At 30.2% G+C, this 12,824-nt stretch overlaps 1 protein-coding gene and 1 long non-coding RNA gene across 4 annotated transcripts; one reads left to right on the forward strand and one right to left on the reverse strand.

Annotated features, from left to right (window-relative positions):
* Positions 1–3,822: 3,822 nt before the first annotated feature.
* LOC113553710 lies at positions 3,823–10,133 on the forward strand. Of its 3 annotated transcripts, none has more exons than XM_026957195.1 (8): positions 3,828–3,980; positions 4,152–4,215; positions 5,620–5,985; positions 6,500–6,687; positions 7,428–7,567; positions 8,352–8,473; positions 9,170–9,412; positions 9,681–10,133. In XM_026957195.1, the coding sequence occupies exons 1-8, from the start codon at positions 3,939–3,941 to the stop codon at positions 9,836–9,838; spliced, it is 1,323 nt and encodes a 440-aa protein (XP_026812996.1). In that variant the 5' UTR covers positions 3,828–3,938; the 3' UTR covers positions 9,839–10,133. The 3 variants fall into 3 exon arrangements, with proteins under 3 accessions (XP_026813013.1, XP_026812996.1, XP_026813003.1); XM_026957202.1 differs by having other exon boundaries at positions 3,864–4,005; XM_026957212.1 differs by lacking the exon at positions 4,152–4,215 and having other exon boundaries at positions 3,823–4,005; positions 9,681–10,131.
* LOC113553744 lies at positions 5,841–12,816 on the reverse strand. The gene is made up of 3 exons (XR_003405209.1): positions 12,371–12,816; positions 11,799–11,951; positions 5,841–5,994 (listed from the first exon to the last, which is right to left on the reverse strand). It is a non-coding gene; the product is annotated as an uncharacterized LOC113553744 (long non-coding RNA).
* Positions 12,817–12,824: the final 8 nt, after the last annotated feature.

The raw sequence follows: 12,824 nt of genomic DNA on the forward strand, positions 1-12,824 counted from the left end.
CCTAGTTGTACACTAACAACAGATTATTTAAAAACTGTTACCTGAAAGTTGAAACTTTACCACTAGAGATACGATTCTTACCACAATGTCATTTATGCAGATTAAAGTCAAGTACAATGTATGTTTTATAGACCTTTATCTAGTCTTATATGACTTAATAACAATTTAGTTCAATTATGCCATATGCAAGTGTAGTATACACCTATATTTTGGGGAGAGGGATTCTTGATTCTTATGACCATTTTGCAAATTCCTGTTCATCCGTCATATTCTACTGCTACTACAACATTCTTCAGTACCTATATCTAGTTGCTTATTTTTCTCAGTCTTACCGGTGTATTCTTAGAAGAAGTGTTGTAACGTGGTCGGGAGTGACCCGTTAAATATAAAAGATTCAGTGAAGAAGTTAGTTTCTTTTGAATCTGTATTAACCGGAGTTCGGGAGCAGAAGGTATTTAGGATCTTTAATTATGCAAATAAATGAAGATCGGAAGATCGGTCTAGTAATAGTTAATACATAAAAGTTTATTCATACTTACAAAACAGCTTACTAAACTGTAAGGCTGTCTCGGAGTCCTGGTGAACGTGATCGTCATCGCGGAGAACTAATATTCTCGTACATATTCGATTTTGGCCATAGCCTTACAATATACGGAATGTGGCACAAAGCCGGGAGGGGGGACTTAATATCTAGATCAGCATGTATATAAAGTGTATAATAATATTTTACTATAATATTTACCTATATTGTACATATTATGTTTATTTACTATAAATAATGATGTAACGATTGTTAGTGTTCTTCTCGATGGTTATAACTACTAATTGTTGAAACTATTTTAGTGCCTTTTCTTTTAAATCTCTCTTGCAATAAGCTTTGGAAATTTTTTAACGATTTTCTAATTCGTTAATTTTTAATAATTGATTTATATACTCAAAAATAAAACAATAATTCATTGTGTAAATACGATTTTCAATTTATTGATATTTTAATAACAAATCAAGGTATATATTGATATAAATTCAAAAAAAAGATCAATTATTTTCAGAAAAAACTTGCCGTTAGGAGTATCAATAATGTAATACGATTTGATAAGAAAACACAGTGTAAATGTATGAAAAAAAGCTGCCATATGGGCTAACATGATGAGTAAATAGGTAAAATACATTTTCAATAATAAAAAATCGAAAGAATGTATATAAATGAAAAAAAAATATAATTTGAACAACAAGAAAACAATGATAATAAAGATATAACAATAAAACAATGATAACAAAAAAATGAAAAAAAAAACATCGACAGAATGACACGAAACAAGTCGGGGAGGGGAGGGGCATACGAGATGGCGATTCGGTGCCAAAATGCGATATGTTATAGGCCACTGGTCGCCCCCCGCAACGTTACGAGATCGTTCCGCTCGGCCGCACGATACGATGACCACTAGACGGCAAGGCGATGCCCGACAGCTTCGGCCCCGGGAGCGATGGTTGACGGCGACTCCTGGACGAGCGAAGAAGATATTTTGGGCCTGCGGAATCGGCGGCCACCGCCGGATGGACGCGACCCGGACGCCTCGCGACGATAAATACAGTGATGCTCTCCCCCTCGCCACTGGCGTGTGTCCGTAGTCGGCCACGTCTGTCATCCGCAGTGGCAGCCGGAGTCGCGCGCCGCCGGGCCCTGTGAAACGCACAGTTTCCACGGGTCCGGCGCCGCTGACGTCCGTGTTCCTAGCTCAAAACAATACGTATCGTCATCGCTCACCCCGTGCCAAACAGTCGTCGCCTCCTCCGGTGTCTGATGCATATAAAACGTGTACCGCCGGGGCGGGATCGTTGCCCGCGTCGGTACCGCTAGCCGTTCGCCGTCGTCAACGTCCACCGTCGTTGTTCCGCACGCGAACCCGAAAGCTGCCGGGCGCCCGCCAAACCGTCGTAGTGATCGACCGCATCGGCGACCGCACTCGCGACGCCCGCGACATCCGCCTGTCCGCGAGTGGCCGGAAAACGTGCTCGGGCGACATACCGGCGCGCACCGCCCGTGCTAATGTATAGGTAATAATATACATACCGTATGGGTGGAGTATTTCACTACACAGCAGGTCTGCGGACCACGAACACTCATTATTTTGTCTGTTCGTAAAATTTACGAGTGTACTACGTTGACGTGCAAAAGTTTACCGGCACCATGGTACCACGGATATTCAATCGATGCGCCTTTACTCGAACCTACATTTACATCGCAATATAACAGGGGTCACCAATTAATATTTTTGAAGGGCCGCATTAGGAATCTGGAAATATTTCGTGGGCCTTCAAAATTCTAAGTAGTCACATTCACATCATTTAAAAACCAATAATACTCAAGAAAAATAATAATTTACAATAATAATACATTTAATGTTGTAATATTGAACATAACATTATGATTTACGATTGCAGGTTTCATTCAGCTGTTCCAGTCTAACACAAACTTATACAGATCTAGTCCGACGGATATCATTTCATGTGTAGGTCTGAATTTTTTTTGTCTACAGTGATCAGATCGGGTGTCACGATAATTCAAAATGTGCTAATAATACCTATTTAAAACGTCTACGCGCGATGTATACCCGAAGTCATATAATAACTATGAAAATCGGTAAAAATGGTTTTGCGGACGAATGTGTAATAGCTACAGTGCAGGTAAATTCCGCTTAGACCGAACCAACGGTGACGATTTAATATGAACTAAAATTATATAATATTATGCAGAATTCACGCATATCATATGAGTCCCCGCGTGTAAAAGAAAGCATTTTATCTTATGTACCTATACAAATACCACAAGTCGATAAAACGCCGTTCCACTATTTATGTGAGTACTAATTTTTTTTCATTTTTAATCATTGTTTCCGTAAACTATATAATTGTTTGTGTTCAAAATTCTTTCTCGGAAAAATTATTAAATTTTGTTTTAAAATAATAATATTAATATGGTCAATAGTAATCTATTGATCCATATACACAATCAACGCATAGAACATTAAAACATTCATATTACAACGTATAACGATATTTTTATTTTTTTAATTAACAACACAGGAAACGAGTAATTTTGTATTCAATTTTGTAGATTTATGCGTTATAGAAATTCACTGTCAGTGTCATGTCGATTTTACAAATTAATCATAAAGAATGTTGAAGACGTTTGGCGGTATCCGGTCAAGGATTCGGTTCAGTTGATCGTACCGGCCGAGAACTCGGTCCTTTGACATTATCCAATTATTTGACGGGTTTTCGGCGAACAGTGTCCCGGATACTGTATCCGTGAACAATGTGCATAGTACATGAATCGTTCCCGAAAACTTCGAGGAATCTTTCACAGTCATCTTTGCGCCGAATAGAATCTATGAAACAACCAGAATCCCCAAGCAATTTTGCCGAGATTTAGAATTAGATCTCGTGGCGAAATGAAGTAACATAGTGAAAAACTCTCTTGGCGGTTTACGTGTTATAAATAATTTAGTTATCTTCTAAAATTATAAAATTAAACGGATTAAAATATTACACAAGTAGATAATGTCATCTCGAGTTGAAACATAATTGAACTTATTATTCTATTAGATCGACAATCGTTTTTTTTTTTTTATTCGTTTTGTTAACGATTAATATGTTTCTAATATTACCATGCCAATAAATAGTGGTGGATTAATCCTATACACTATCATTTTATAGGATTTCACTGATTTTTTTTATGGATTATCGATTGAATTGAAGTGTGTTATCTTATCTTGTTTGTAAATAATATATACGAATAACGTACAACACATACGTATTTTAATTACTTAAATTTAATGTGTCAGAACGTTGCGAAATCACTGTTGGCGGTAGTGTATTTCAAATGAATTATTTCGACGTACTGTGATCGTCTATACAGATAGAAAAGATCGGTTGCGATGAGTTTTTTAAACATAAACACCGATCTGTTGCCTATAAAGGTGCATTATTTTCTTTTCGATGCAGGTAGGTAATATTTATAAATTACGCAGACAAATTAATTTCGATTTGAAATCACGATATAAAGATTAAAACTATAGCTATAAGCCTATAACAGTGAATTCATAAATACATTATTATTGTTGAAAAAGATTTTTTTAACTCTGGTGCAGGTGACACGCGCAACTGGATTCCATATTTGGTATACTTCTCGCGTTTCTAACTTCCACAAAATAGGTGTGTGCTTAATATAATATGCTGTTTTTATAGTAAATTTATGTTTGTTTATTATTCTATTTACTTAAAAAAGTATTTTACCTTTATACCTCATAATATTCAAATAGTATATATTAATATATTGATTTGTTTTTTCAGTATAATAAAGTAGCTGTAGTATTAGTTCTTATTTGAGTTCGTACTCAACATACACTAATATGATGTTCTTCGTGTTCTCTTTACATCTCATCTAAAACTGATAATACTTTGACCAACACTATATCAGTAGTTCCAAGTATTTCAATGTTATATTATTTTAAGTTACAACTTTAATGCATTTTCGGAACTTTGTTTACTCGCCAGTTTTTGAATCAATAAAATGCGTTGAATATTATAGTTTATTGTTTGTAGATACTGTTATACATATAGCCGATTTTGAGATTATTCAAATAATATAGACCACACTATAGAATATGAATTAAATATTTAAGTATTAAATATATGACCTAAAATTCAGAATAATATATGAATAACACAATATTATACTTTATACAGTGTCTATGTTAAGAGGACGCCACGCGCTTACGTGTTGTCTCCGTCTTGCATACATACAACACAGCAAATTTGCGTTTAGTAGAACCCATAATGTATTGTTAGCTTTAATATTAGAATAATTTTACTTACAATCAAAGTTAAAGGTTAGAAAATTATCAATAATATACCCTTGAGTTTTTTCGATATTTTAATTTTTAAATACGATATGAGTATGTAACAAATTACAAATTAAAAAACTCATATTATCTAGCTTTAAAATTCAAATATTCAAAAAATCCAACGCTTTATTATTGATAATTGCATAACCTTTAACAAATTAATTCACTCTAATATTAAAGCTAAGAATACGTTATGTGTTCTATTGAGCACATATTGTTTATGTTGTACAACGGTGACAAAACATGGGTATGTAGCATCTTATCAATTAATTGAAAAGTCGGTAGTCTATGATGTGGTTTAAATATTTTATTTCAGTTTTTCAATATTATTATGATTATAACTTATGTATATAATACTATAATTTACCCTCTCACTAATACCATTACATACTATGATACCATGATTACCATGATATAGGTAAATAAAAAAAAACCCTTTTGATTTTTTTTTTAAAGGCCTAGTACTTATAGTGACTTTCCATTTAATTAGCATAATGTTAATGTATGATATATACTAAAGTTTAAACGATATAATTTTTATTGTATTTTTTTATAATTTAATCAGTAACAGTCAGTATGATTTGGTATTCGTAAAAAATTAAATAATATTTTATTATTGAAGAATACAAAAGTTCTATTAAGCTAAAAAGCGAAGAAATATTTATTTAAAATGAATATTGTATTGTATTCGCGAATACGTTGGATTTTTCAGGAAATTCGCCCATAAACCCATTCCTGTCGACGATTGCCAAGCAGCGGGGTTATTCGTCATCGGTGTTTGGCAACATTTTCACGTTACTGTTGCTGCTGAACATCGTGGTCAAACCACTGACAGGCTATATCACTGACAGATGGAAGTGCCGACGGACTGTTTTTTTAGGCGCAATCCTTCTCAATGGCCTGATAACGCCCACGCTGTACCTCGTACCGGGTGCCACTTCGTCGACTGGTGAGATGTCCGACGCCGAAACCTTTGCTTCGTTGCAATTCTGGTGGTTCGCGGCCGTTGTCACGCTGAGGATGGTATTGCTTATGATCGGTGAAGTCCTGCAGGAGACCATCTGTTTGGGAATCCTTGGTAGGTCCACTATTTATAATATAATAATTTATAATTACAAATTTGTGGTATCAAGAAAGATTTAGGCGGGATATGTTACAGAGTTGCGAAATTAAAAGATTATGTATTATTTTTCGATCAATATTTTCTGTAAACTTTCATAGATTTTAGGTGTAATTTATTTATAAAAATTGCAAACTATATTTTTACAACCAGGTATTTAAAATATTTACTCGATTTTGTACTTAAAATATATTTTTAATACACGCCAATCACTTTACCTGTAGTCCTATACTATTTTTTATTCACTCCGATTAAAATCTTCAGTTTTTTATTTGTCTAAACAACTTATACAATATATATGGATAACAATTGTATGTGCTTACTGTACATATCCAGCGTAATGAATTTTATCATATGTTTTACTTTTTTTTTGGTATATCATTGTTGATATTTTAAATAAACTAATTCCATAGTTCGTATATACGGAACAATATAGAATGCAGTATTGATATTTATTGATATTTCATTTTAGGTGGAGACACCGTCAAATTCGGAATGCAACGTCTATGGGGTGCGGCTGGATGGGGTATTATGTCCATAGTGGCGGGGGGTGCCATCGACTGGTACAGCAGTGGTCTAGCACAGAAGGATCATTTACCCGGATATTTGCTTTCGGCAATTTCGCTTATCGTAGATTTTGTAGTAGCATTTAACTTAAAGGTGAGATGAAATATACAATTTCACAACATACGAGTAATAGTTACATTTACATTGAATTTCAGATAATCTAAAGATTCTAAAGTCAAGTTTTATTGACTTATAGTCAAATCATTACCTATAGATTATTAATCCACATTATATAGCCCACGAGTTGGTCTTAAGCTAGTACATACTACATACATAAGACGTGTATCTAATCTGGAATCAATCTAGCATAAAGCAATATAAAATAGTTTTTATTTTATAATTGAATAACATGGTTTAATCCGATAGGAAAACATTGTTATTCTCTAGGTTTACCTTTTATAAACGTGTTCTGTTGAATTATTGATAAAGGTAAAATTTGAAATATGGCTAGCCCGGCCTTAGTGTACTATAATATTAAACTATTATAGTTGTATGGTATTTGATAATAAATTCTGTAAAATTTTAACGATAAGAATTCTTATAATAAACTATTTACGTATTATGTTATCATATTCATATATAGTATATATTATCATTCAGAGTAGGCACGTTTTTATTTTATTTTATTTATAAATAAATAACTTTTTCTCTAAAATATGTTATATCAACAAAACTAAATTTAAAAATAAATTCTGTAGTAACTAGGTTTTACTTCAATAATCTACTATAAATGACTTTCTATGATTCGCATTCAATTCGACAATACCCACGATGCCCAAAATTTCCATTTATCCAACGTGTACATCATTTTCGTTGTTTTCGATAATATATAGATACCTGAGACTGACGGGCCGACAACAAATATACTCAAGGATGTGAAAAAAGTGATGAAAAACGCTAAGGTATGCGTTTTCCTAATTTGGGCAACTATTGGAGGAATTTTTACGGCGTACATTTGGTATTATTTTATCTGGTAAATATTACCATACACTGAAATATTATGTCATAGTATCGTAAATTCACCGATATACTTTAACCAAACCAAAACACTGCAACCGGAACTGTCTACTTTAATCTATAGCACGTCATGAATAACTGTTATATGACGATCATGTGGAAGTTAGGTTTTTTGTATTATATTATTCTTATAACTACTTAGCTGTTAAAAGTTAATCGTTCCGTATCTACTATCCCAAATACTGCCAATACACACTATCATATTCATATACAATAATGTATAATATAAAAATTATTAAATTACCTTCTACAAAGTATACACAAATTAGTAGGTATCCTAAACTAGGTAAGTATATACATTATACAATAATAATGAATATAGAATAAATTATACATAGGTGAATAATACATTTAAAAAGTTAAACCTGCAATATAAAAATAATTTGGTTAGAGGCGAATAGAAGAAATGAAAATTTCTAGATAAATATACTCGTAATTAGTAATATAGAATATATAGAATAAAATATTGTTAGTATTATTATTATTATAAACGTTAAATATTCATGTAATTGTTTAACAATCTTAAAAAGTAATAAAACAATATTGTTCAATTTCCGAGTAAAAATATTAATGCCTTTTAATACTAACAATTTCAAACATGACACCATACAAATTTTTTTAGGTTAGAAAAAAATAATTAGAAATTAAAAACAAAATTGGCGTTTTGCTCAACCAATTGTTTTTAAAAATTGTGTATTTTAAGACAATATTATTCGTGTTATTTATATTCTTTTTTATAGGTATCTCGATGATTTGGCAACCATTTATCACCCTGAACGGAAATCGATATTAAGCTCAATCGAAGGATTTTCTCTTACAATCGAATGTTTAGGTGGGGAAGTTCCCTTTTTCTACTTATCAGGTAAGTCTAAGTGTAGTAAGACTAGTCGTAGTAGGTATGCCTTATAAATAGGTAACGGACTTGAATACAAAACACATTGCTTTAGGTGTAATCTAATAAAATACTATCAACAATAAAATTATATACGTATTTTCTTTTTATTGAACAATTACAAAACAGAACTTTTATTATATATTTTGCATTTACATTTTTTAAGCATTTTTTATTTTAATGTCATTTTGGTTATAAATTTTATCTTATTCGTAAAAAAAAATATTTATAGAATACAAACATTTTTAACAAACTATAAAAATATATTTAAAAAATAGATACCTATTGCTTATTTTCAATTTGAAATTATGATTACAATATTTTAGTCGTTCTTTTTTTTTAAAAAAAAAATAATATATTTCATTAAAAAGATAGGTAAGTTAGAACTGCTGTTTTGTGGAAATTCTGTGAAAATTTCTAGAATCTAAAGCTATTTGGTTTTTAAGTTAAATCTAAAAAATAAAATCGGTTTTATTGAAAATTAGTTTTTAAAGGGACGCCGCGCTAGAAGTTAAATTTTTACTTTTTAAGGGGGAAAAAGAGCGCCAATATATTTTTTTATCAAAGGTTCATAAATACAGCTCTGTAATCTATATCAATTATATATTTATATCGATAAATTACATAACATTAAGAATTTTTTTTTTCTATGTATTTAAATTCTAGGCCACCTGCTCAAGCGTACCGGGCATATGACGGCTTTTTCCATATCATTTGCCATGTTTGCATTAAGATTTCTTTTGTATTCGTTTATCCGAGATCCACTGTGGGTACTGCCTGTAGAATTGTTAAATGGTATAACGTTTGGATTGAGCTACATTGCCGGAATATCATATTCTGCAAAAATTGCCCCTGTTGGTAGCGAAGGTACAGTTCAAGGGTTGTTTTCGATGGCGTTCCAAGGAGTCGGTTTGTCACTTTCATACTAATTTTTAGTTTCTAATTACAATTACTCAAGCAAGGTTATCCAGTGTTTACCATTCATTATTTCGAAAAGTTTTAACTTTATTGAGATTAAAATAAATGCATTTTTTTGGAATGACATCAAAGTTCAAACCATGTAAAAATAATATTTTCAAAAAACTTTTTAAAATAATGAGTGAAGACGCATAAATATATCATTTTTTTATATTATATATACAATAATGTATTGATATCGTATGTATTGCTTTCACAGGAGCTTCGTTGGGAGCAACATTAGCTGGTTACACATTCATACATTTAGGCAGTGTAATGGGTTTTCGACTTATCGGTTTGTCTGCTCTTATTTTATGTGTCATTCAAATAGTCGTTAATCACTTTATAAATAAAAATAGGAAATTAATCGATAAGTAAATAGACTTTATTGAAGTCACTTAAAATAAAAGAGGATTAGAATATTATATATTCATTATTTTGTACCTACACTGTCAGACACTTACAAAATATATTATGTACTTATACATTTTTAAATATATTTGATGTAATCGTTATTTTGTGTATAACAACAATAATATAATTATGTTATTGATGACAGAGATCAGAGTTTTTTCTGACGATCTAACTATTGTAACTAATAATTGTCCGCTGATTTGATTATTGTATGATTAGTGGGTTATATCTATAAAATTTAAAATTATAATTGTACAATAATAATAATAAAGAATAATAACTGGGTAAAAAATGTATACGTATTATTATATTTAAACCGAAAATTACATTGTGAATTTGCATTTCATATATATAAAACATAAATATATACCTAATATCGGTATAATTCATCAAGATAAATTCAACATAGATTAAACGTAAAACCGTTAAAAACTATTGTTTAAAGCAGTGCCTTACTAAAATAATGTCAAATAAGTAACAATAAATAATCCCAAATTTTATTGTTTGTCAAATGTGGACATATTTATCCATGATATACTTTAAGTATATCAACTACCTATTATAGTATTATCACCACAGACGGTCGACGGAAATACGATTTCGACAACGGAATTACATCATAAATTATTATTCATATAGTATAAAATAATTACACGAGTCTCTACATCAAATGTTCACTATTTAATACATTGCTATTTGTGTTAATATTCTAACAAAGCGTTGATTTATTCATAATATTCTGATACAATAATAATCTCTTGAGGTTACAGAGATATATTTAATTTATATCTGAAATAATAATTGGTATAAAATTAAATTTAGATATTACAAAATAGATTTGTTCAATGTTTTTAAAGTATAATGATTACTTTTTATAGGTACATCAATAAATCACATATAACAATGGTCATCACCCATAATAACTAAATTAAATTAAATTTTTGTAAAATTATTGTTTTTAATAATCATTAACTTTAACGACTTTTTACGTCTAGTTGTTCATTTTCTGAATCGCATAAAGGATTTGAACATGGCGTATCTATTAAACTGGGGCCTCCTAACCAATGCCGTAAATATAAATAAATTATGAGTGAGGAGGAAGAAAGACAAACAATTTTTTTTTATATAGTTGTTGCCTTGTTGGATATTTAAATTATATTAATCAATAATAAATATTCACTGTTAAAATATCTCTACTTCGGATAATCTTGTGTTTAAATCATCATAGCCAACTAAGAGATTTTAATTTTTTTTTTTACAGCATTCAAATAAAACAATTGAAAGTCTCTGCTATAGACTAGAATATTATGTTCATAGTTCAATGTAAAAAATTAACTGAATTTTGAATTTCTTAAAATTCCGAGTTTTATTTTAATATATTTTACTTGTATGCATAGAAAGGGTGCCGAGTGGTAATATAATAGTTTAATTAATATGTAAATATAATAAGTACTTGAAATTTTCAAAACAAGAATTTTTTTTTTTTTCATTTTAAAACTGGTTTGTAGATCTATAGCATATGATTGTAATAGTCGTCTGCAACAAAATATTTCAATGTATTGTGGCTTTATAATAATTTATATACTCGTATTTCGAATCGCTATTCCACCTTTTCATTTTTAAGTGCAATATATCATGAAATATTACACCAATACATGCAATATTAAAATGAAACACTATATGATATAAGATATTATAATATTTATAATGAACAATCACAATCATTCAATATTTATTTTTATATAACACCAAAAACGAAATTTGAAAACGTGTACAATTGTTATATGAATGTTTTTAATAAAATGATATAAACTTTTTTATTTACTTTTATACATCAAATTAAATATCATCTTAAACAATAAATATGATGTGCAGTATACATGTATGTATATATTATTAATAATTAAAAATATGTGTTCATTACCAATAGATTCCAAATATTATCGACCTCTTAAGTTATTTGAATTAAATTGCTTCATGTATATTTGTGGATATTTATTCGGGGGGAATCCGAACCCCGTAGACCCCTCCACAGATACGGCTTTGGATTCATCTGTAATGTAGTAATGCACCTACTCTAAATATCAACAAAAAATAATTACACACATTATATAATATACATTTTTATTTAATTAAGTAATATTAAGTAATAACTACAATAGTCAAACTTTTTAGTTCAGTTCAAATAGTTAAATTACAATTTTGAATCAACAAAAAAATTTAAGTACAAGAGTAACTGCTTATCATTTCATATAACTATAACTGGATGTCTAGATACGATTTGTAAAATTTAAAAAAATAATTAAATATATTATTATATGAGTGTAATTAAAACCTATCCAAAAAATAACGAAAAATAATGAATAATTACACATATAGCGTATTATTAAGTAATAAAATACATAATTCAATGATAATACATCGATATTTAATAATAAGCAGTAAATCAGTTAAGTATAATAAAAAATAATAGCATAAAAAAATAAAAATACATACGTTCATATGCATTTTTAATACGCCGCTGCAAATTTTATACTTCTGGTGATATCAGTAGACAAGGAATGGTACGGGGTGATCGAAATATTTAGGAGACTATGAGGCAACCTGTATAATCTATAAAACTTGCCGTCTATTAATATAAGGTCTATGATAAGAATGCATGTATTGTGGTAGTGGGGTGGCAGCTATTTAAATGAACCAACCATAACACGTTTTTAAAATTCGCCTGCCGCTTGCCGATTATCTCTTCCGTCGTAACGTTTTTCGGCCGGACAATAATATATACTTTGATTGCTACGCCAGCGCAACATATCAACTGCTCGTGCTAGGGTGTTTTTTTTCATCACTTTATGTAATTGATAATTATAATACAAATTTACACTGTAGTTTTATTAGAAAAACGGCCATAAAATGTTCTCTTATAATATAATATAATCTATAATCTATAATA

Source organism: Rhopalosiphum maidis, chromosome 1, assembly GCF_003676215.2.
Source record: "Rhopalosiphum maidis isolate BTI-1 chromosome 1, ASM367621v3, whole genome shotgun sequence".
Classification (NCBI taxonomy): Eukaryota; Metazoa; Arthropoda; class Insecta; order Hemiptera; family Aphididae; genus Rhopalosiphum; species Rhopalosiphum maidis.

Coding starts and splice junctions, on each gene's coding strand:
- LOC113553710 (XM_026957195.1), top strand. CDS start 3,939: ATGAGTTTTTTAAACATAAACACCGATCTGTTGCCTATAAAG. Junction 4,216..5,619: donor TTCTAACTTCCACAAAATAG/GTGTGTGCTTAA, acceptor TGGATTTTTCAG/GAAATTCGCCCATAAACCCA. Junction 7,568..8,351: donor ATTTGGTATTATTTTATCTG/GTAAATATTACC, acceptor TCTTTTTTATAG/GTATCTCGATGATTTGGCAA.